Source organism: Oncorhynchus clarkii, chromosome 21, assembly GCF_045791955.1.
Source record: "Oncorhynchus clarkii lewisi isolate Uvic-CL-2024 chromosome 21, UVic_Ocla_1.0, whole genome shotgun sequence".
Taxonomy (NCBI): domain Eukaryota; kingdom Metazoa; phylum Chordata; class Actinopteri; order Salmoniformes; family Salmonidae; genus Oncorhynchus; species Oncorhynchus clarkii.
This window is the reverse complement of record NC_092167.1, coordinates 40,620,214-40,645,558: the sequence shown is the minus strand read 5'-3', so window position 1 is coordinate 40,645,558 and position 25,345 is coordinate 40,620,214. Positions and strand designations below refer to the sequence as shown.

General features: G+C 42.1%; 2 protein-coding genes across 3 annotated transcripts; both read right to left on the bottom strand.

The window, feature by feature from the left end:
- Positions 1–497: 497 nt before the first annotated feature.
- LOC139379017 (gamma-aminobutyric acid receptor-associated protein-like) lies at positions 498–7,279 on the bottom strand. The gene is made up of 4 exons (XM_071121728.1): positions 6,791–7,279; positions 1,826–1,904; positions 1,608–1,726; positions 498–1,293 (listed from the first exon to the last, which is right to left on the bottom strand). Exons 1-4 carry the CDS (start codon positions 6,878–6,880, stop codon positions 1,213–1,215), a joined length of 369 nt encoding a protein of 122 aa, XP_070977829.1. The 5' UTR covers positions 6,881–7,279; the 3' UTR covers positions 498–1,212.
- Positions 7,280–8,079: 800 nt separating this feature from the next.
- On the bottom strand, positions 8,080–24,223 carry LOC139379019 (CTD nuclear envelope phosphatase 1A). 2 transcript variants are annotated; one of them, XM_071121733.1, is made up of 9 exons: positions 23,482–24,223; positions 22,987–23,129; positions 19,986–20,052; positions 18,022–18,140; positions 17,817–17,888; positions 14,023–14,139; positions 13,768–13,879; positions 9,430–9,514; positions 8,080–9,313 (listed from the first exon to the last, which is right to left on the bottom strand). In XM_071121733.1, the coding sequence occupies exons 1-9, from the start codon at positions 23,522–23,524 to the stop codon at positions 9,253–9,255; spliced, it is 819 nt and encodes a 272-aa protein (XP_070977834.1). In that variant the 5' UTR covers positions 23,525–24,223; the 3' UTR covers positions 8,080–9,252. The 2 variants fall into 2 exon arrangements, with proteins under 2 accessions (XP_070977834.1, XP_070977835.1); XM_071121734.1 differs by lacking the exon at positions 22,987–23,129 and having other exon boundaries at positions 23,482–24,212.
- Between the last annotated feature and the right edge of the window lie 1,122 nt (positions 24,224–25,345).

Below are 25,345 nucleotides of genomic sequence, written 5' to 3'. Positions count from 1 at the left end.
GGACAACGTAATAATTCAATGCGGCAGCGTTACAAAATAAACAAGTTCATTGGCTGCTGCTAACTAGCATAGCTGGTCCCATTGTTGCAAAGCGTTATGGGGTATTAGAATTATGTTGTCTTAACCTTTTTCCATCTTCAACCTAGACTGATACCAAACTAAACCCATCTGACAGTGAAGGTGAGGAAACTACCTCAGCACTACTCAATCTTGGGTCAATAGCAAGATTAATACTACTTTGTCTCGTCTTCCCTACACTATGTGATGATGGGATTGGATGTCTCCACAGTGAGTGCAGTCTGTGGTGTAGTGATCAAACGAATTCCATTTTGAAAGCTCAGGTGTAAACAGGAGAATAGCCTAAATAAAGAGAGAAATGTGTGTTCTCCACTTTCAAGATTATGGTTGCGGAAACTTTCCATATGTTCACATACAGTAGAGATATGCAGGACAAGTCAGACAAAAAAAAGACAGTAACGAAAAGACAGGAAACAAAGTTGGCTTTTCAGCACATTTTATCACGAGTGGAGAGTGCCAGTAACAGCTATACTGAGTTCTAACTTTTTTAAAGTAGAACAAAACTTTTAAAAAGTAAAATTGCACTGAGCATCACAATACTTTTCAGAAATTAAGCCATCTAAAAATTACAAGTACAATAATAAAGAATCATAATAGTAATCAATCCAAATAATATATTTTTTTAACCACTGAAAGCGGAGACAGGCGGAAGATGGTTTAGTCAGAATTCTATTCTACTCCAGTCAGACGTCAAATACACTACGTCATCAGAGTATCTTACCAGCGCTAATACATTAGTAAACATGACATTTTATCATTGCCAAATGGAGCAGAGTTTAACCTATCACGCTACATCCAAAGTTTACACATCTTTATAATGACTGGTAATATGGTCTAATTCTAACACTCATTTCAAAATGGCATCTCTCCTCTATCCGTTTCAGCATGATTAAAGCACTATGAAAACTGGCCACGGGACCATTCAACCGAAATCCCCATCTCGGAGACCCGGAGGCAAATAAAATTCAGACTGTGCGAAGAGTATTAAAGAGGTAAAAATGGATGGATGAGGGGGAGGGAAAGTGCATCTGACGTCTTTGCTCGGGGAACTAGGCTGCTGAGCTGGATATAGCATTTCAATGGAGATAAGGGAGGTTTGGGGGAGAAGACTTGGGTGACGAAGGGGGGAGGGGTTTAGACTTCCGTTTGGCTGTCTCCATAGACACTCTCATCACTGTAGGCAATGTAGAGGAAAAAGTCCTCTTCATGGTGCTCCTGAAAGAGAGAGCAATAAAGAGGTGTTGGTATGAGTTGACAAAACAGAGGGGGGAAGCTTCCCTGAAAGGCATCCCCAATCCAAACGTTGTCACATGCACCAAATACAACAAGTGTAGACCTTAACGTGAAGTGCTTACTTAACCAACAATGCAGTTCAAGAAGAGTTTAGAAAATATTTACTAAATAAACTAAAGTAAAAAGTAACACAATAAAATAATAACCAGGCTATATACAGGGGGTACAGGTACCGAGTCAGTGTGCGGAGGAAAAGCAGCAGAAAAGCGTTTGAAGGGAGCGGGGAGGAATCATACCTGGTATAGAAGGCCCATGGTGGCTGAGGTGGGAGGAATGACGTTGTTTACAAAGAAGAACAGGGCGTCCTCGGCCCGCAGGTGGATTCGTTTTCGGATGAGGAAGTAGAACTGGCCCACTGTAGTAGAGAGAAATGAATTTAAATATTAAAGTTCTGAAGAGAGTGGTATAGAAGTGGTACATGGATGGTACATAACCATAATAACTGGTTACCTACCTGTGAGGTCAGAGGGCACAAGGTATTTCTTCTTGTCCAGATCTCCTATCCTTGCTTTGGGGGCTTTTTCCACAATTACCTACAATTGAAGGAAAAAAAAAAAAACATTTAGAAAGGCCTTAATATTGTGTGGCTCTGTCCAAAAATGTAAAGTTCAAAAATAATAATAATTACCTAGACTTTGTTACATTCATTTCTCTTACATACATTTCCACTTACTGGTAAATTAACTTGGTCACATACGATTGCACTATTCAAGCTTGTTTTCTTCACATTTCGAGGAAAGGGGATCTGATAAAATAAGTCTCAGACCCACTGAAACTCCATCGTGCAAGGTGATTTTCAGAAACCATTATGGCACACTGACATGGGATTATTAAAATGCTTCTGCATTTGGATTCTACTGCTGTGTCAAGCCAGAGATCTGAATATATTGACGAGATATGCATGTCGCCGCACTAACAACAGGAGTTGTTGTACCAAAGGCAGTATGGCAAGCGACAAGCTGAGGTCCAAAATAAGCCAATAGGAACACATTGGACAGGTTTTGGGCAGAGGGAAACCGCCTGGAGCGCTACCCCCTCTTGGTTTTCACTCCAGCCACAGTTATAACTAACCTGATTCAGTTCATTATTAGAATCAGGTGTGCTAGATTAGGGTTGGAGTGAAAACGCACAGGACTGTCTCTCTCCAGACACAGGTTTGGATAGCCCAGAGATCAGTGGAGGCTGCTGAGGGGAAGATGGCTCATATTAATGGCCGCAACAGCGCTAATGGAATGGCATTAACACATGAAAAATCATAAATCGGTCGACCTCTAGTTTCCAACGCTGATACCGATTATTGGAGGACCAAAAAAAGACGATACCGATAAAAAAAAATATCGGCCAATTTTTTACCATTTATTTGTAATAACGACAATTACAACACTGAATGAACACTTATTTTAACTTAATATAATACATCAATAAAATCAATTTAGCCTCAAATAAATAATGAAACGTTCAATTTGGTTTAAATAATGCAAAAACAAAGTGTTGGAGAAGTAAAAGCGCAATATGTGCCATGTAAGAAAGCTAAAGTTTCAGTTCCTTGCTCAGAACATGAGAACATATGAAAGCTGGTGGTTCCTTTTAACATGGGTCTTCAATATTCCCAGGCAAGAAGTTTTAGGACTATTTATCTCTATACCATTGGTATTTCATTAACTTTTGACTATTGGATGTTCTTATAGGCACTTTAGTATTGCCAGTGTAACAGTATAGCTTCCGTCCCTCTCCTCGCTCCTCCCTGGGCTCGAACCAGGAACACAACGACAACAGCCACCCTCGAAGCAGCGTTACCCATGCAGAGTTAGCGGGGTACGCGCTAATAGCGTTTCAAACGTCACTCGCTAACTAGCTAGCCATTTCACATTGTTTACACAAGCCTAATCTCGGGAGTTGATAGGTTTGAAGTCATAAACAGCGCAATGCTTGACGCACAACGAAGAGCTGCTGGCAAAACGCACGAAAGTGCTGTTTGAATGAATGCGTACGAGCCTGCTGCTGCCGCCTACCATCGCTCAGTCAGACTGCTCTATCAAAATCATAGAGTTAGTTATAACATAATAACACACAGAAATACGAGCCTTAGGTCATTAATATGGTCAAATCCGGAAACTATCATCTCAAAAACAAGACGTTTATTCTTTCAGTGAAATACGGAACCTTTCTGTATTTTATCTAAGGGGTGGCATCCATTAGTCTAAATATTCTTGTTACATTGCACAACCTTCAATGTTATGTCATAATTACGTAAAATGTTGGCAAATTAGGCGGCCCAAACTGTTGCATATACACTGACTCTGCGTGCATTGAACGCAAGAGAAGTGACAAGTTCACCTGGTTAATATTGCCTGCTAACCTGGATTTCTTATTTTTAAACATGCATATTTAGCTATATATACACTTATGTATTGATTTTAAGAAAGGCATGGATGTTCATGGTTAGGTACACATTGGAGCAACGATACGCATCGCATCGATTATATGCAACGCAGGACACGCTAGATAAACTAGTAATATCAACCATGTGTAGTTAACTAGTGATTATGATTGATTGATTGTTTTTTATAAGATAAGTTTAATGCTAGCTAGCAACTTACCTTGGCTTACTGCATTCACGTAACAGGCAGTCTCCTCATGGAGTGCAGGTTGGACTAGTTAACTGTAAGGTTGCAAGATTGTATCCCGCGAGCTGACAAGGTGAAAATCTGTCGTTCTACCCCTGAACGAGGCAGTTAACCCACCGTTCCTAGGCCGTAATTGAAATTAAGAATGTGTTCTTAACTGACATGCCTAGTTAAATAAAGATTAAATATGTGTTTAAAAAAAATAAATAAAAAAAATGTTTATTATTATTTAAAAAAATTTATCGGCCAAATCTGTGTCCAAAAATACAGATTTCCGGTTGTTATGAAAACTTGAAATCGGATCTAATTAAAATTGGCCATTCCGATTAATCGGTCGACCTCTAATGGAAACCATGCGTTTGATAACATTCCACTGATTCAGTCGACCAAAAAGTAGACTGTTACAGCTTTAAGCAAACCCTGAAAATTAAGGTTAGGAACCTATTGTCATTTCTGCCTAAGACATTCTTACAAAAGGGTGGTTTTATAACTAAAGGGACACAGTGTAGACTGAAAACAATACATCTATAGATGGCCTAAATGTGAAATAAACAACTGAACTGCTTACTGACACCCGTTCTAGGCTATTTGGGGTAGCTAACATTACACATCGGGCGGCAGGTAGCCTAATGGTTATAGTGTTGGAGCCAGTAACCACAAGGTTGCTAGATCGAATCCCCGAGCTGACAAGGTAAAAATCTGTCCTTTTGTCCCTGAACAAGGCAGTTAAACCCACTGTTCCTCGGCCGTCATTGTAAATACACATTTGTTCTTAACCGACTGGTCTAGTTAAATAAAACATCTTTAAAACACACACACACACCTTAACTCTTACAGCTACCTATTAACCTGTCAAAGTATTACTTTGGAAGTAAATGACTATTTGTAAGTCATGAGGTCTTGCTTTTTGAAAACAGTCCCAAGCTTGGTAACTAGTTATTGTTTTAAAGGCACTGTGCAGTGAAAAAACATGATTTCCCTGTTTTATATACATTTCCACACTAGGAGGTTGGAATTGTTATTGTGAAAATAAGGATAATGTCCTTTTAGTGTAAGAGCTGTTTGAAAAGACCACCTGAAATTTGTATGCTTTGGTGGAATGGAGTTTTGGCCTGCCTGGTGACATCACCAGGCGGTGAATTAGTTCGACCAATAATAAAAAGAGTTCCAAACTCTATCAATAACAGCGTAAAGGACTGCAGAAACCCCTATTCATACATTTTTAAGCTAGGACTCCAGTACATAGGCGGGAACACTAGTATAATAAGTGGCGGTAATGCGTCAATATTGGACACCATCAGCCGATAAACCCCACCAGGGTCTAAATTTTACTTTTTGGTCCACCAGCCACTGTGGCAGGTAGATAAAATATCTACCAGCCCCTCAGCTGCCCCTTTAAGGGCGGGAGGTTACCGTGGTAACGGGGCCACTCGTTGCTGTGCAAGGTGGGACATAGGATTTGTATTTATTTGAGCAATTAGCAGCTATGAAACAAACCATATATACTTTGAAAACAGTGCCAGACTAACGTGCTCATACTTGCCTTTTGACTTTTTATTCGCGAATAATGCTCACACTGTAGAGCCCTGCAAATTGATCACCCGAAGAATTTGGCGGGTATGAATTTTATGCCCTGAACCCCACAGAAGAGGCTGGGCGACAACACCTGTGACTAGCTAGCAGTGGTAGACAGTGTACTTCGCCCTTGCCTGCCGGGAACGATTTTCTCGCAGTTCTGTTAACGACAGTGAGGGCGGGTGTTTGGCAGGCCAAGACACTTGATGCTAGCTAGGTAGGACTCCAAGTACACAGCAGGCAGGATAGGTAGCTAGCTAGCTAATGACAGCTAGGCCACCGGCCGACAGCGTCATTGCATTGTGGTACACCATAATTACATTCATTTCCAATGAAACTCTGAGTTTGCCTTGCAGCGGGATTTATCGAACGTATGCGTCAAACTATGCTTTGACGGCTTGACAGAAATGGTGGCAGAAGGTGAATGTTGATTTTTTTTGTTGCATACATATCCAGAGGCTGCTGCTTACTATTTTTTCGCAAAACACTGTCGGTGTGATCTAAGCGTTACAAGCCATATCCACCGTCGTAGTACAGATGATGCCCGAGTTGGAATGTGAAGCTAACTGAAGACGCAGAAATGTCCACATGCTGGAACGCCCCTAATTGCAGGTCGCAACCACACGTCACTATTGTTGATAACAGATACGCTTTCCCCTACCAGACAGGCCTAGCAAAATTGTTATTTGCTTAGAAGTTATGACCATTTTAATTGAAAACAATCACACTAGGTACTCAATTGTTACCCAGAAATTTGATAGGGTTACAAAAAAAAAAATCGCCTGCATTGGACCTTCAAACGAACATAGCTACAATTAAATTGTTATTGTTAGCTGTGTGTAATGAAATAACATAAGTTGACAGCTTGCTATAGCTAGTAAAACAAATTCCCATTCAGTGTAGAAACTGTGCCTCAAGTCTTTCAACCAAACTGCGTCAACTTGACCGTCAAGTAGGGTGGCTTGCTAGGCCCATTTTAGAAGCAGTTTGTTGTTGCCCAACTAGCCAACGTTAGTAAGTAAGCTAGTTCTTTGGCGTCGTTGTGAACATTCACCTAACCAAACATGACATGGGGATATTATAGAACGTCAGTTATGTCGTAAATGGGCTCACTAACATCAACACTTTTTCTACAAAGTAACCAATATTGAGAAGTAAACCAGCCAGGGTACTGTAGCTAGTAGGCTAGCTATCTAGCAAAGAAGGCATCTACTTACGGGTACCCTGTCCGGATACTTCTTTCTTATTTTCTCGCCCTCAGACCGTCTCTTCTCAAATGGGTGCTCTTCTTTGTATTGAAACTTCATTGTCAAACGAATGACAGGCTGTCGGTAGGTATATCTGAGATATCCGACTGGGATTCCTCAAATAGTAATTCGTCGACAACGCTAGCTAGTTGGGCTACTGTTTTGTTCGGGTTCTTTCCTAGTGCGACTGCGGCGGAGGGATACCATAACATACGACGCCAAAGGGAGGTCTGTACGCCGCACAGCTAAAATGGATTGTGGAAATATGAACGTTGACCGCAAAGAACCACACTGTTTGTGGTTAGGTTGATATTGTTTAGTCATATTCATCAATGAATCGAAATGTAATGATTAACAAATTAGCAGTGGTTTTGTTTCATAGTTGTTGCCCAATTATTTTATTTTTTTCAATAGTACTACTTTATTTTGTCCAACCGGCTGTGATGAGGCAGTTGCCCTAGTCATATGACCCATCCACTGCAGTTTCCGTGGCGAACAGTCATTGGCAGCAAGCGAATTCAAGACTTCCAAATTAATGTCTGAAATAAATTATTAATTTTGACAGCGCTGGAAGTTAGTTATTGTGGGGCTGTAATAATTCCTCGCAATGTTCCCATAGTTTGTATTCACACTTAAGCTTCAAGGTGGGTGTCATGTAGCAGTTTGCGTGGGCAGTTACACAAGTGGAAGCTGCTGCTATAAAATGGTAACGGGGGGATATACCAGTTTCATATTCCAATTTGAGCCATTTCTTATATTTTGTACTTGTTTTTAGTTCACTTCTGCTAGCAGTTGATTAGCAAATTATCAGCTAGAGTTCACGCACTGTTTTCTTAGGCCCGTCCCTGAATAGAAGGAAAGCATAGACCAGCAGTGTGTTTGCCCTCCAGCAGCCAGCCTGGATAGGAATAGACGTGCCTTGCTACTTCAACAGGTAGCCTTCAAGTCAAGCGGAGGCCACGACTAAGGGGAACGAGAGCAAGCGATGCAGTTATTAATCTTACCACATGAGAGCAGTCAAGTGTCAGAAGACTTGTAATATTTGTGGAACTCATTGAGCAGAATTTCACGATTACTTATCTGGAATAAAACTGTAATACGAGCAATTTACAACACGTGTTCCTCTTTCCAGCGTAGGTAGTTATGTATATTCACACAAAAGGCATACTATTGTCAAGATACAAGCTAACACAAAAGTATAATCCAGACTTTACTTTCAAGTATTTTCCAGGGAGAGTGAATTAAAAAGGAGCACCAGGTGAAAGTGGTCGACACTGACAAGTGTTTTATTAGTAACACAGACCTGGGGACTGAACCAAAAAGAAGCAGTCATGACTGGAGCCTTGACAAGATTGAAATTGTTCAAATGGCATTGAAGACAGAAGTGGCGGACAATGGTACCAATACGGTCAAGGGAGCAGGTAAAACATTCAGGTGGCTGCTCATTCTGCTTCAAATCAGCAGCAGAAAAATGAAAAAAAAATCCAGAAATTAAGTGCAAATCTCATAAATTGAAATGGTATCAGGCATAAGATTTTCAATAACGGAGATGTCCAGGTCATACGATACACATCACAGTAACTGAAAGATGAGAAATTTAAAGAGTGAGGTTCCACCATCCAAATAAGTCTTTTTTTAACCATTCTTTTCTTTCATAACTTCTTTAGTCCATCCTTCAAGCCTTTTTGGGGGAACACATCCAAGATAGACATGATCATGTCAGTCATTTGATAAAACAAATTAGACTGATTTATAATTCATCCAGAGATCTGTTATGTAGAACGTCTTAATCAGCGGTAACCCCTGACACACGAATGACCTTGATTGACAGGGCCTATATTCCCCCAAACCCCCCCATTCAAAACAAATCGTCCATTTTCTCCTGTCTGGTTGCTCTTGGCTGTCTTAAGTGAAGTAAAGTCCAGTACCAAGTAGAGAGTGTGTAAAATTACAGGCCATTGCCTGTTGTTTTTGTTGTGCAGAGTCCAGGATAAGAAGCAAAAGGTGGAAACTTGTCTCGTTCGTTGCCTTGCTGTTCCTTCTCCTTTTGTAACGTCAAAAGTTTAGCAAGACGTACAAATGTGAGCATTCGCCCAACTAAACGTACACAAACGCAGCCCCATGCGTACATACACAGAGTCAGTATCAGGAACTGTAAGGCTGAGACTCCATTTTGTTAAAAAAAATATACAAATAAAGAAGTGAAAACAAGAAAAAGAAAAGCTGGCCCAGTCGTTTCCTGGCCTTCCAGATCTCGCTCTGTTCATCCCTTGTTTCATGTTATGCTGCGACTCTCCTCTCCTCTGTCCCCTTCTGAGAGGGGTGAGGGGAGAGGTCCACTGCGTGGAAACGGAGGAGCGATGGGAGCCGGCAAGGGGAAGGGGTTTAAAAAGAGGGCTAATCAGCCAAACCCTCCCTGCAGAATAAGCCAATCACCAGAGCCGGTGCTGGTGGAGGTTTCGACTGAGGACGGACCGGACGTCAGCGGTGAACCTAGGAGAGAAGACAGTTGTCAGGGTAATACATTTCTCATGCTACCAGGTAAATGGAAAAAACACTGCTACAGTGCAGGATGCTCATCCATCAGTCTGAATACATGAAATACTCACCTAAGTGCATCTAGCATAGGCAGCAGGTTAAGGAGTGCTGTGTCACTAGGGTCACTGAACCAGGACTTGATAGGTATTGCATTGTCTAAAAGGCAAATACAGAGATTTGGAAACAAAGGAGAGTACTTCTGAGTGACAAAAGTAGGAGAGTTATGAAACATAATATTTGATAGGTAAAAAACCCTGATTCTCACAAGCCTGTCACAAGACTAATCACACTTTCTATAGGAAACATTTGAATTGGTGTGCGTGGTTTGTTTGCATAAAACGTGCAAGAGCTGCTTGGCAACCTTCCACCCATACCCAGCAAGCTGAATGCAACTGATTTCACAACCTTTTTAGTTTAAAAACAACTATCTAAGCTCACCTACAAGGATATGACCTAGAATGATATACAAATGCACCACTGTTCAAAAGTTTGGGGTCACTTTTGAAATGTCCTTGTTTTCCATGAAAACATACATGAAATGAGCTGCAAAATGAATAGAAAAGTCAATATGATGACAAGGTTATAAATAATGATTTTTAATTGAGATAATTGCTTTCGTTAAAGAATCCTCCATTTGCAGCAATTTTAGCCTTGCAGACCATTAGCATTCTAGTTAATGAAGCTGCCAGTTGAGGACTTGAGGTGTCTGTTTCTCAAACTAGACACTAATGTACTTGTCCTCTTGCTCAGTTGTGCACCGAAGTCTCCCACTCCTTTCTATTCTGGTTAGAGACAGCTATTCTGTGAAGGGAGTGGTACACGGCTTTGTACGAGATCTTCAGTTTCTTGGCAATTTCTCGCATGGAATAGCCTGCATTTTTCAGAACACGAATAGACTGACGAGTTCCAGAAGCAAGTTGTTTGTTTCTGGCCATTTTGAGCCTGTAATCGAACCCACAAATGCTGATGCTCCAGATACTCAACTAGTCTAAAGAAGTTTTATTGATTCTTTAAATCAGGACAACGGTTTTCAGCTGTGCTAACATAACCCTTTTGCAATTTTCTAATGATCAATTAGTCTTAAAATGATAAACTTGGATTAGCTAACAAAACATGCCATTGAAACACAGGAGTGATGGTTGCTGATAATGGGCCTATGTAGATATTCCATAAAACATCTGCCATTTCCAGCTACAATAGTAATTTACAACATTAAATGTCTACACTGTACTTCTGATTAATTTGATGTTATATTAAAATGGACTTAAAAAGTGCTTTTCTTTCAAAAGGACATTTCTAAGTGACCCCAAACTTTTGAACAGTAGCATACAAATGCATAGAATACAGTATATGCCATTTAGCAGGCTCTTTTTAGGAATGACGCCGAAGGAGAAGGCCGCCGTTTTACGGTCTCCTAACCAATTGTGCTATTATGTGTTTTTTTGTACATAATGTTCCTGCAGCCGTATCTTACGGAAGAAAAGAGCCGGATGCCTCGTCCGGACCCGCAGAAGACTAGGAAAGCTGCCATTACCGTCAATATTACTCACCAACGTGCAATCATTGGACAATAAACTAGACGAGGTACGATCACAAATATCCTACCAACGGAACATCAAAAACTGTAATATCCTATGTTTCACGGAATCGTGGCTGAATGACGACATGGATATTCAGCTAGCAGGATACACGCGGGGGGGGGGGGGGGGGGGGGGGGGGGGGGTCTGTGCATATTTGTAAACACCAACTGGTGCACAAAATCTAAGGAAGTCTCTAGATTTTGCTCGCCTGAAGTAGAGTATATTGTGATAAACTGCAGGCCACTACTCTTGCCTAGAGAGTTCTCAGCTATACTTTTTGTGGCTGTTTGTTTACCACCACAGACAGATGCTGGCACTAAGACCGCACTCAGTCAACTGTATAAGGAAATAAGCAAACAGGAAACCACTCACCCAGAGGCGGCGCTCCTAGTGGCCGGAGACTTTAATGCAGGGAAACTTAAATCAGTTCTACCAAATCTCTATCAACATGTGCAACCAGAGGGGGAAAAAAATCTAGATCACCTGTACTCCACACACAGAGACGTGTACAAAGCTCTCCCTCGCCCTCCATTTGGTAAATCCGAACCACAACTTTATCCTCCCGATTCCTGCGTACAAGTGAAAATTAAAGCAGGACGCACCAATGACCCGGTCTATAAAAAAGTGGTCAGATGAAGCAGATGCTAAACTACAGGACTGCTTTGCTATCACAGACTGGAACATATTCCGAGATTCTTCCAATGACATTGAGGAATACATCACATCAGTCACTGGCTTTATCAATAAGTGAATTGAGGACGTCGTCCCCAGTGACTGTACGTACATACCCCAACCAGAAGCCATGGATTACAGGCAACATTCGCACTGAGCTAAAGGGTACAGGTGCCGCTTTCAAGGTGCGGGACTCTTAACCCGGAAGCTTACAAGAAATGTCGCTATGCTCTGCGACGAACCATCAAGCAGGCAAAGCGTCAATACAGGGCTAAGATTGAATCATACTACAATGGCTCCCAGGCTTGTCAGATGTGGCAGGGCTTGCAAACTATTACAGACTACAAAGGGAAGCACAGCCGCGTGCTGCCCAGTAACACGAGCCTACCAGACGAGCTAAATCACTTCTATGCTCGCTTCGAGGCAAGCAACACTGAAGCATGCATGAGCGCGTCAGCTGTTCCGGACGACTGTGTGATCACGCTCTCCGTATCCGACGTGAGTAAGACCTTTAAACAGGTCAACATACAAACGGCTGCGTGGCCAGACGGATTACCAGGACGTGTGCTCCGTGCATTTGCAGACCAACTGGCAGGTGTCTTCACTGACATTTTCCTGATTGAGTCTGTAATACCAACATGCTTCGAGCAGACCACCATAGTCCCTGTGCCCAAGAACACAAAGGCAACCTGCCTAAAATGACTACAGACCCGTAGCACTCACGTCCGTAGCCATGAAGTGCTTTGAAAGGCTGGTAATGGTTCACATCAACACCATTATCCCAGAAACCCTAGACCCACTCCAATTTTCATACCGCCCAAACAGATCCACAGATGATGCAATCTCTATTGCACTCCACACTGCCCTTTCCCACCTGGACAAAAGGAACACCTATGTGAGAATGCGGTTCAGCTCAGCGTTCAACACCATAGTACCCTCAAAGCTCATCACCAAGCTAAGGAACCTGGGACTAAACACCTCCCTCTGCAACTGGATCCTGGACTTCCTGACAGGCTGCCCCCAGGTGGTGAGGGTAGGTAGCAACACATCTGCCACGCTGATCCTCAACACTGGAACTCCCCAGGGATGCATGCTCAGTCCGCTCCTGTACTCCCTGTTCACGCACGACTGCATGGCCAGGCACGACTCCAACACCATCATTAAGTTTGCTGACGACACAACGACGAGACAGCCTATTAGGGAGGAGGTCAGAGACCTGGCCGGGTGGTGCCAGAATAACAACCTATCCCTCAATGTAACCAAGACTAAGGAGATGATTGTGGACTACAGGAAAAGGAGCACCGAGCACGTCCCCATCCTCATCGACGGAGCTGTAGTGGAGCAGGTTAAGAGCTTCAAATTCCTTGGTGTCCACAACAACAAACTAGAATGGTCAAAACACACCAAGACAGTCGTGAAGAGGGCACGACAAAGCCTATTCCCCCTCAGGAAACTAAAAAGATTTGGCATGGGTCCCGAGATCCTCAAAAGGTTCGACAGCTGCAACATCGAGAGCATCGGTTGCATCATCTCAATAGTATTTACCCCCAAGCCATAGGACTCCTGAACAGGTAACCAAATGGTCACCCGGACTGCTACTCTCTGTTTATCTTATATGCATAGTCACTTTAACTACACATTCATGTACATACTACCTAATTTGGCCTGACCAACCAGTGCTCCCGCACATTGGCTAACCGGGCTATCTGCATTGAGTCCCACCACCCGCCAACCCCTCTTTTTACGCTTCAGCTACTCTGTTCATCATATATGCAGTCACTAACGATACCTACATGTTCATACCATCTCAATAAGCCTGACTAACAGGTGTCTGTATATAGCCTTGCTACTCATTTCTCTTTTTACTGTTGTTTTATTTATTTACTTACCTACACACACACAAACACTTTTTTTTCCCCTCGCACCATTGGTTAGAGCCTGTAAGTAAGCATTTCACTGTAAGGTGAAACACCTGTTGTATTCGGCGCACGTGACAAATAAACTTGGATTTGATTTTATCCAAAAGAGACTTAGTCATGCATCCATACATTTTATCTATGGGTGGCCCTGGGAATCAAACACACAATCCTGGTGTTGCAAACGCCACGCTCTACCAACTGAGTCATACAGGACCGCCATATGAGTGTGTCGTCTCACCTGGATGGCTCCGGTAAGCTCCAGGCGAGTTGTCCAGGATGACGATACTAGACAGGTCGTCGTGTACTACTGACAGGTCTTTAATATAGCTACCTAGATCCAACGTACAATGCTGCAGACACAGGGAAAATACACACAGGATGTAAGCAGATTGCAAATACACGATAGAATCGATCAATCTCCATAGAGAGTACATTAGGTCACTATGGATGGACATAAATCAGTTGTGTTCATATGAAAAGGGGAGAGTGATACCTGTCTGTAGTATCTGCGTTTCAGGATGTTCCGGTTGTTGTCCAGCTTGTCTGCCACTGCCGAGCCATAAATCTCCATACTGGCTGTGAACACTACCAGCTCATACCACTGGCTGACCTGGAGACAGGGGTGACACACACATCCAGGGATACATGTAAGGCTCACACCATCATTTACAGTCAAAGAACTGGCCAAGCAGAACAGAGGTAAACATCATTGGCAATAACCACATTTCCATCCACAGTTATGCGAGTTAGTCATCTTGTATAACTAAAAACTGTTTTACTTTTTTTATCACAACAGTTGTGATGGAAACAGGAAGTTTTGGTACAATTTTTAAATGCCGACAGGTCATTTGTTCCTTCTACATGGTGGGATAATTTGTGTCGGTAAAATGAATTGTACGAGAAATGGCGCTAGAAACGCCTTACTTAATGCTCAATTTTTTTTTTTTATATATATATATATATACACACACCAAAGCCAACTACGACAAGGCTGCTGACATAATCCATGATCTCATCAGGAGATTGGAGAACGTAGCACCAGAGGCACCCAAACAACTCATCTGCAATGATATTAAAACGGCTGTACCGTAAACAATTATTAACAATATGTAACCTGCCACACTTGCAATGGAAAACCACGAGAGCTCTGTTATTTAAGTACCAAGCATTGCTATAAAAGCATACAGCACCACTTGGGGACTCAGATCGCAATTCCATTTTGCTCTCACCTAGCTACAAACAGAACATGTCATCTGAGGAACCTTGTATAAAAAGGTATGTGAAGGATTGGTCCGAAACAAATATGGACATATTTGAAAGGCTGCTTTGGCTAACCATTTGGAAGAAATTCTGTGACACGAACAAAAACATTAAAAGGACTGAACTATTACTGACTACATAGCTACATTGTTGCATTAACTCTGTAATTCTAGTAAAGACCACTAAACATTTTTCCAAAAATGCAAAACCCTGGATAACTAAGTAACTAAAACAGTTAATTGACCAAAAGTGAAAAGCAATGTGTGCGAAGGACAACTGATGAAATCCATACAGAGAGACATTAAAATAGATAAAAAAATAATAAATTGGATTACAAACTCAAAATGGAAAACACGCTTGAAAATAACAAAGCAAGTGAGGCATGGAAATATCTTAAACAAATGACAACAACCTAGCCAATGAACCTAAACACCTTTTTCCTAGATTTTAAACAACGGACAGGCTTCCTGTAAATTACTTACCCCTCCCGAAAGACAGTCCCATAATCATCGCTGAAAAGTACGTCCTCTCTAAACTCAATCTTCGGAAAACACCAGGCTTTGATGGTCTAAGCGTGCTGATTATCAGGGAGTGTAAATGGCAACAGTGACATACACAGAATCCTTTTTTTCTGGAAAACTGCAACCATTATGCACATTCCTAAAATGAATAATCCAAAATCCCTGAATGACTATCGTCTCATCTCCTTGACCTTGGTGATAATCAAATGCTTGGAGAGCACTGTCCTGGGACACATTCTCCAGCACATGGAGAGCCTACTGGACCCATTCCAGTTTGCATGTAAACCAGGCCAGAGATAAAGATGGACTGCTCTTCCTTCTCCATAAAATCTACATGCACCCCGATAAATGCCAGAACTGTCGATTTTTCATCTGCCTTCTACTTATTACACCTTGATATACTGGTTAAAAAATTTTAAAAAAACTTGCGCCTCTAATCAACTGGATCCGGTATTTTCACCAGTTGTGTCATAACAGTGAGGTTCAATGCGAATACACCGGACCCACTAACCACCAATATATGGGTACCCCAGGGCAGTGTCCTTTCACCGGTTCTGTTCACCCTCTACACCAGCGATGGGCAACATTTTAGGGACGCAGACAATGTTTTTTATTTTTTATTCTCAGACCCACGAGCCACTTTTTTTGTGGCCCAAATTCCCCACCCCTGCTCTACACCAATGATTGCACCCAAATACCATCAGAATGTGCAACAGTAAAGTACGCAGAAGATACAGCAATCGTTGGTCTAATTAAGGGGTCCAAGGATGACTACAGGATAGAAATAGCACACTCCACCCAATGGTGCAAGGAAAACATTCTTAATGTGAAAACCCCCCAAGGAAAAGACTTTAAAACTATAAAAGATGACTGCGGGCCCATCCACATTGACTCAGAACAAATAGTGTCAGTTGAGCAATACAAATATCTTTGAACTATAATTGACTCAAAACTCTCCTGGAATGCCAACACACAGATATACAAAAATGGAAAATGACTATTTCATGAGGAAAATAAGGGTGTTCGGAAATGTACTTGAGTGCCAGAGTGCGCTCAGGCTGTTCGTAAATTCAGAGCGTTTCTCTCTCGGACCATTCAGAGCGCATACTGGACACTCTGGCCGAGGAGTAGGGTTGATCCGAGCGTTCTGACCTCACAGTCAGAACCCAAGTTAACTGGCTAAAGTTAGCTAGCTACTTCCAGACACAATTAATAGAACCCCTCAACTGACCATTTTACTCACCCTAGCAGAGCTGGTTAGGCTGTATTCATGTTATCTAGAGCGTTGGCGACTAACTGTGCCAATGACAACAATATGTTGTTTTTTGCCGACGTTCACTGACTCCAGTCATATTCATATTACGTGTTCGTAAATTCATCAGTTATTCTGCACTCTGCCATACTCAAATGAGAGTGATCTGAAATCAGAGTTGATAGCCAAGGTGAACTTACAAACGCATAACAAGAATAACAACCATATTCTACACATGCTTTGCTCAGACATTACTCTCGGTTTCAATGCCTGGTATATCGCAAATAAAAACCCACTACACAAAATAGTAGTAAAGCTGTAAATTAAATTCATCTCAAGAACATGAAAGCGCTGTTCTTGGAGTGGTGAGGGCAAGACCGCCACCAACCTGACACACCCACTCAACCAGGAGTACCAGCTCCTACCATCAGGCCGCCGACACAGAGTCCATCTTTACAAAACCAACAGAGCCCAGAAATAATTCATTCCCACCAGTACAAATCAACTGAATAAATAACTGCTTGATGCCCCTCCCCCAGAGAATTGACTAACTGAATTACGAACTGTATCCACATGTGTTGTCGTATCCACATTTATGCACCAATTGGTGATGCTGTCCTGTTTGTTGAGACATTTCCAGTAAGGGACACACAAATAATTATTATTACTATAAAACTATCATATCAAGTCACGCGATGACATGTTGTGTGGTCCTCCCACTACGACTCTGGAAACCATGCAGTTTATTAGGCTACATATTAAATAAATTATGAACTTTACAGGGTGGTGAAAGTGCATGGTAATCTTGATGCTCCTTTTCAATAAAATATTGAGGGTCTGATTCTGGTGACATGGTGATCGATGCATGACTGATTTAGCCATAACCTCATCACTAGTCTACCCTCACTGTATCTGCCAGCTGTTGGCCACGTGTCAACACCAGAGTAGGCACATTTGCTATTTAATGCAACAGTTTGTGACAAAACTATCACTCAAGTTGATAATGCGATGTAAACACATTGAACATTAAGTGTTCAGGTATCGAATGAATATATATATATATATATATATATATTAATCAGCTACAAGTCAATTTGGTGGAAACACCACTGGTGGGAAAACGTGCATCATTTCTTTGAGGATTTTAGACTCTTCACATGAAAATCAGTCGCCAATTGGATGGGAACCTAGCTACTGACGTACAAAATAGAACTCATAGTTGACGAAGGACAAAAACTGCTAACTTTTACTCACCACTTCTAAAAAGAAGTCGACGTGCGGCCTTTTATGTACAAAGAATCTGACAGGGTGCTTGTCAATGACTACCTGCAAGAGAGAGGAAACAGACTAGGAGTAATATCATCTTGGGTCAGATGGTTGTACGCGCAGCATGCTTGCCTCTGGACCAGAGGGTCCAGGTTTGGCCACCCCTCCCAATTCTCTACACGCATGCGTTTACCTTGAGGATGAAGTCTGGTGGTGTGCCGGGTCTCACTGTGGGTCTGAGGACCCCGTCGTGGTGAGAGTGGATCAGCGTCTCATCTAGATCCAGCACAAGAATCTTCCTCTTTACTGCATCTGAATACCAAACACACACCTGCTTATTACCTGTTCGATAATATATACCTCACCAACTTAGCCTTGTGGTTAGATTGGGGGTTCGCTCCCTGGTCGAATCATACCAAAGACAACACAAAAAAAATAGGACCCGATGCCGCTCTGCTTGGCACTCAGCATAAAGAAGATTGGGGGGGCAAGTCCCTGTGAGAGACTAGTGTCCTGTCCAGGGGGCGTACTGTACATCAAGCTGCCTGGCGCTACGGAAACAGGAGAGGCTTGTGTGCACTATGGGCCGCTCTAGCTTGAACATGGCTTACTTAATACACACACCATGCTAGGTCTAATCTATAAGACCATAAAATAACATAACAGTAATAGCGATGATTTTACCATCTTACACAAGTGACAAAATGGTTTGTTTGCACCAATGTGCTCACATATTTGTTGTGTGAACACACGCTTCAACAGAAGGTATCCGATATATTCAGTGGTGTATTGGGAGGCTATATATGCAGGTATAGGTATATATATAATTTTTTTTCAGTGGGCATTGTGTATACACACACACACATTACTTAATCCCCACTGATGTGTATCACAGTAGTATAGTGCAAGTATATACACTGTATCAATTATATAGCGCAAAAGAGAAATCATGCAAAGTATCCTACACAATCGCAAAGCACGTGAAATATATCCACATGCCCGCAGCACACATCTAGTTTCAGCAGAATATCAGGCAGCAAGAGCATGTAGCTCTCAACTGGTTCTCATTGAGCAGCTCACAGAATTTAACGACATCGGTAGCCGGAAGGCTAGGAAAGACGTTTCAATCTATTATATCTACCAGTAAATGCTCATTTAGGCAACAATGGGTATGCAAACCAGTTATTCAATAAGTTTGGTCCTAAATCTTAGTTGAATCTTTGCGATGCGTAATTCGATCATCATGGCAGTTCAGATTTAAATTCAAAAGGATTTCCCAAAAAACCTTCCCAATTAAATGTTGACTGCAAAGTAGGTCTTTGTATCAATCGGGAGGGCATTTGTTTTGCAAACTCTGCCATCACCTGTAGCCTAAATTGTAGGGCTAGCTACATTGTACAGAAACACCGCTAGCAAAACAGTCTCTTGCTAGGTGAGCAATTAAATGAAAGGGCAACTACACCCTCCCAAAATTATATTTGAAATGTTTTTCCATGGACCTAAAAAAATGGTCTCTGGATGAGAGTTACGCATTGTTGTGAACTTAGAACATCCGATTGTATAAACTATGGGAAAGCAGAGCTTGTCAACAGCTTCCCCCCCCCCGCTTCTGATTTTTTTTTTAGCACAATTTGAGTATACCCACTTCTGCAGGCACCACAGGATAAGACAGTTGAGCAGGGCTGTCCTACAGAAAAGCCATTTGAAAAGACTGGGGTGCGTTCATACTCTTCAGCCTAAGAACTGAAATTAACAATGGATTTACAGGACCACGAACCCACATTTGTGAAAGCACAGTCCCCCGTTTTCCTTTCTTGAGACAAGCTCTTAAAACAGTAGTATTTGGACCTCCTAGTACCCAGAGAGCACCCATGTTTCATGCACATACAGTAGGTTGTCTTTGAATATGTATACCATTAGATGCCCATCACTTTGTTGTACTAGCTTCCTTTTACAGATTGTACCAGTTGATTTTTCATTTTTGTTTGTGTGTGTGTTCTGTATTTGTGATAATATTTTCTAACTTTGCTTGTTTGTCTATATTTGTTTTTATACAAAAATAACTGAAAAAGTTACAGCTCTTTCTTTGCAGATCGGTTTACAGGCATTACTGAACAATGACTTAACTAAATTTAGACAAGTGGACTATATACTCACTGAGTCTGTTTCTGGAGATAGGGGACAGGGGTAAAGTGTCATACCGCACTGTCTGGTACTGGATAACCTGAAAGAAAGAAAGACAGACCAAAAGAGATTAAACATAGTAAACTCAGCCAATGACAGAGTCCATCTGTGAGCATAAAATGCAAGAATTGAAAACAGAACAGAAGATGACGTTTGGTTACTGTGGTATTGGCCATGTTACAGGACTAAAAATGTCAAAACAATCCAAGCTATAGATAACTATTACAAGAGGATGTAACGCATCAAACTCCACTTTACAGTAAAAGCCCTCGTCATTCCATTGTCTGCTACCTATGCTGCTATCCTTGTGTGCATTTGAAAAGTTGTGGATACACCTGCTGCATTTACTTGTCAGCACTATGTAGTATTGTGGATGCCTACTGGGAATTTGCTTACACCCGTCAGTGCAGATGAGACACCTGTTGGAAAGGATGTGACGAGAGGCAGCAATATCAGATTATTCACACCCATTTTCTTCACTCCATTCATTCATTCATTCATTCATTCATGGTTCCCTCCTTGCTTCTTCAACAGTTTTCAGGCGCAGTGGCCCCAGGGCCCTGTTTTCCATAAGGGCTATATTTAGCTCCCCCAGCTGTCCGTGGCTGTCACTAGAATAGGGGACCAAGTGGAAAAGGGAGACCCGCAGGGTGACTGACTGGGGCCGGAGAAAAACTTGTTCTGTCCAAAACCATTAGACAGCGCTTCCCTGCCAGGCCCGTTTCATGCCCTGTGGGGCTTGGCACGGCTGACCAGGCCTAGGGATAGCAAGTTCATGAGCAGCTGGTGGAAGCCATGGGGGGAACCCACGGGGGAACCCACAGCCCCACTTTCTGTACCCCCTGGGGTGTTGTCTGTATGCCACCCCCTTAACCCAGGAAACACTCTCCAGCCCTCAAACCTGGAACAAAAACCTACGGAAGGGTATCTCTCCAGGAACAGGGTCGGAGAGCCCTGGTCTAGACCTACATGGCTACAGCATACCAGGCTCTCTATTGTATGAATGTGCAACCTGCTTCAGCCAGACACCTAGGCCCGTCGTCACCTTGGTCATTGGGAGTGGGAAAACCACCTGTAATATCATACTCCAGAGAATTAACATTAAACCACTCGTTCAGGGGAGTAACCGGTTGCTACATTGTGGAATAAATTATTATGTATTACATTAACCCCACACATCATAGAGTATCTCTATCCAAACACTGCGTCTGCAACCCACTGACTAGGCCCTTAGGCTTTCTGGTCAGTGACAATGTATCACTGTTAGGTAATACAGTACAAGCCGTAAACACTGGAGCTTGACTAAACCGTGTGTGTGTGTGAGAGTGAACAGTAGCAGGGTAGTCTTTGTGGCTCAGTAATCCCTCACCCTTTGGCCCTAATGTGGACTCTGTTAACCCAGAAGCTAAATAAACTGGAACTAATATTACACCATACTTAGACGCAACACCTCCCCCTCCCTCGCTGCAAAACTAAGTCGGAAACTAAATAATTTGATTATTGAGTTTACAGCCTAGAGACAGTATATAATAAACAAACAATATGCATCACCCGATCCGACTGTGCATTACTTGAACAGGTGGAGCCCTGAACACCTCAAAATGTCAAGTTTATATTAGGAGCATCAGTGAACCAGTAGGTGACCAGAGTCTTCTGGGTCAAGTCCATATATCAAAGACTTCTGTTGAACAAGATCCTTTCTTTGTCACCTTAACACTCACATCACACTACAGTAGTGGGCTACAAAAGTTAACCCACAAACATATGAGCAGCGGCATTCAATTAACAAATGTCAGAATCAGAAGGGTTAGTGTGAGTTCATAGCATAGGTTCTGTCTGTGTTTATATCAATGGTTCCTACAGCCCCACCGGAAGCACATTTCCAGACTATGGCTCTGATAAGGCTTGTGCTCTTGGTGAGATGATTGGTTCTAATTTTAGGTTGATTGTGTTTTGGGTTTGTGACAGGGTTATGACAGCTGTAACCAAGACATTTGAATATGCGAGTTGCGTGTCTGTCTCAGACTCACACATCCAATGACGCATGATATGAATATAAAATGCAACATGTAATGGGTTGGTCCCATGTTTCATGAGCTGAAATCAAAGATCCCAGAAATTTTTCATATGCACAAAAAACTTCTCTAAAATGTTGTGCACAAATGTGTTTACATCCCTGTTAGTGTACATTTCTCCTTTGCCAAGACAATCAATCCAAGGTGTGGCATATCAAGAAGCTGATTAAACAGCATGATCATTACACAGGCACACCTTGTGCTGGGGACAATAAAAGGCCACTAAAATGTGCAGTTTTGTCACACAACGCCACAGATGTACGTCCAACTGGCCTCACAACGTGTAACCACGCCAGCCCAGGACCTCCACATCCAGCTTCTTCACCTGCGGGATCGTCTGAGAACAACCACCCAAACAGCTGATGAAATGGTGGGCTTGTAAAGCCTAAGAAATTTTGCACAAACTGTCAGAAACCATCTCAGGGAAGCTCATCTGTATGCTCGTCATCCTCACCAGGGTCTTGACCTGAATGCAGTTTGGGGTTGTAATCGACTTCAGTGGGCAAATGCTCACCTTGGATGGCCACTAGTTGGAGAAGTGTGCACTTCACGGACTAATCCCGGTTTCAACTGTACCGGTCAGATGGCAGACAGCGTGTGTGGTGCTGTGTGGGCGAGCGGTTTGCTACCGTCAACGTTGTGAACAGAGTGCCCCATGGTGGCAGTGGGGTTATGGTATGGGCAGGCACAAGCTATGTACCATGAATACAACTGCATTTTATCAGTTTATTGTAATTTCAATGCATAGAGATACCGTGACCAGATTCTGAGGCCCATTGTCAAGCCCTTCCTCCTTTGCCATCACCTCATGTTTCAGCATGATAATGCCAAGCCCCATGCTTGTACATAATTCCTGGAAGTTGAAAATGTCCCAGTTCTTCCATAGCCTGCATACTCACCAAAATGTCACTCATTGAGCATATTTGGGATGCTCTGGATCGAGTTGTATGACAGTGTTCCAGCACCGGCCAATATCCAGCAACTTCGCACAACCATTGACGAGGAGTGGGACAACATTCCACAATCAACAGCCTGATGAACTCTATGCAAAGGAGATGTCATGATGAAAGAGGCATATGGTGGTCACACCAGAAACAGATTGGTTTTCTGATCCACTCCCCTAACTTTTTTAAAGGTATATGTGACCAACAGACTCAAATGTATTCCCAGTCGTGAAATCCATAGATTATGGTCTAATGCATTTATTTAAATTGACTGATCTTTGAAATTGTTACATGTTCGGTTTATTTTTGTTGTATAAATCATTGGACCCACTCTCCAGACATAGCAAAAATACCGTGAGAATCGAGGAGTGAGTTGGTTTAACTACTTCACAATAATAATGTCAAAGATGTTTTATACCTAACCCTTGTTCTATCTGTGGTAATGCTTACCGTGCGTAGGTGCTTCCTGAGAATGTATAAGAAGAAGCCCCATATTCTGGACGTTACACCTAGGAAAGTGCGGATGCCAAGTAGACACTGTCGGGTCTTCAGCATGTCGGCGACCACACGGGGAACCCACACAGGAACAGGATATTGAAGGGACTACAAGCCAGCCCTCTCAACAAAGTTGACCAATTTGGTTCGGCCTAGGCTTCGAAGAGTCGAATCGGTATACTTTCGCTACAACCTCTCCAAAACGAACCAAATGCGTCCAAATCAACCAAACTAGACCAAGCAAACGTGTGAGAGCCTCTGCACGCTTGCTGCACAACTCTCATCGATTGGAATGCATTGGCATTGTGTAGCAGAATAATTGTGTTATAAAAACAATAGCTAAAACAGAAGTAGCTAGTTACTCTAGCACGATGACTGCTATCCAATGCCAATCTGGCTAGCTACGGTCAGAATATACCACGCAGCTCGTCTCGCTGACAAGCTAGTAGCTAGCTCGCTCGGTAGGCTGACCACCACCTTGATTGAACCCTTGACTAAAATAACAAAAAACTTTCGGCCATTGCAATTTGAAAGCAGTAATTCGTGCGCGTATTTGCTCCGTGGTATCTGAAGAAAAATAATGATGGAAAACAAACAAACGTCAACATGAAAACTGCTTGCAGTCTATAGCAAATCCGGAATCGAACTGCGAGCCGCCTTGCCGTCACTTCCGCGGGGAGAAAAGTATTCTCAAACCGATTCGAAACTGACGGTTGCGCGCAGCACGTCCCCGTGGAAAGCAGACAAACAAAAAGTGAACGAGCAGTACATTTTTAAGTAATTAAAATCAGGTTCCAGAAGCTATACATACAGTAGAGCAATAATCTCAAGGGTAAAATTTGGTATTGTAAAATGTGAAATTTGCGCACTTAAAGATGCAGTGACTACTAGAATATGTGAAATTGCTGTCAAATATGTAGTAACCTACTTAGGTGTCAAAATTACACGAAATACTAACGAAATGAAAGCAATTCATGTACATCGCTTAATTGAATATATATATATAAAAATATAAAAAATGATCATAGTTGACGAGAGATTTTTCTCTTCGGGTTAGAGTTCTGTTGTCAAAGGCGGAGGGTTTATCTCGAGCTTTTTATATTTTTACATCTTAATTAAGAGATTCGTAAATCTATGTGTACCACTCTCGACCAATTATCATGCATTAATATTGGGAAAAATAAGCCAGACAAGGTCAGGAAGGATGTAATTTCCAACAAGATGTATGATGGTGGTCTTAATGTTTTAGATTTTATGCTGTTTAACCAGACTACAAAAGTGAACTGGGTTAAAAGGTATCTCAAAAACCTTAGTCTTTTGAATATAATACCACATTTTATTTTCCAGAATATTGTGGGGCTTCATTTTTTACTCCAATGCCCTAATGCTGTGGGTAAACTTCCTGTTAAGTTAGTCAAATTTCATAAACAACCTGTAATGTGCTGGTGTCACGCCCTGACCATAGTTTACTTTGTATTTTCTATGTTTTGATTGGTCAGGGTGTGATCTGAGTGGGTATTCTATGTTTCATGTCTTGTTTGTCTATTTCTATGTTCAGCCTGATATGGTTCTCAGTCAGAGGCAGGTGTTCGTCATTGTCTCTGATTGGGAACCATATTTAGGTAGCCTGGGTTTCACTGTGTGTTTGTGGGTGATTGTTCCTGTCTATGTGTTTTTCACCAGATAGGCTGTTTAGGTTTTCGTTACGTTTTGTTTTGTAGTATTGTATTGGAGATTCGTGTTTCGTATTATTAATAAACATGGATCGTAAACCACACGCTGCATTTTGGTCCGACTCTCCTTCGTATGAAGACGAAAC

Bases quoted from the DNA above. Each gene is read 5' to 3' on its own strand.
- LOC139379019 (XM_071121733.1), bottom strand. From the start codon at position 23,524: ATGGGGCTTCTTCTTATACATTCTCAGGAAGCACCTACGCACG. The intron at 20,053-22,986 runs GTGAGTATGCAG...TCTTTCTTTCAG, and splicing joins GCTCAATGAGTGACATTTTG to GTTATCCAGTACCAGACAGT. The intron at 17,889-18,021 runs GTAAACGCATGC...TCTCTCTTGCAG, and splicing joins CACCAGACTTCATCCTCAAG to GTAGTCATTGACAAGCACCC.
- LOC139379017 (XM_071121728.1), bottom strand. From the start codon at position 6,880: ATGAAGTTTCAATACAAAGAAGAGCACCCATTTGAGAAGAGACGGTCT. The intron at 1,905-6,790 runs GTAAGTAGATGC...CTTCAATTGTAG, and splicing joins AGTATCCGGACAGGGTACCC to GTAATTGTGGAAAAAGCCCC. The intron at 1,727-1,825 runs GTAGGTAACCAG...TCTCTACTACAG, and splicing joins TGTGCCCTCTGACCTCACAG to TGGGCCAGTTCTACTTCCTC.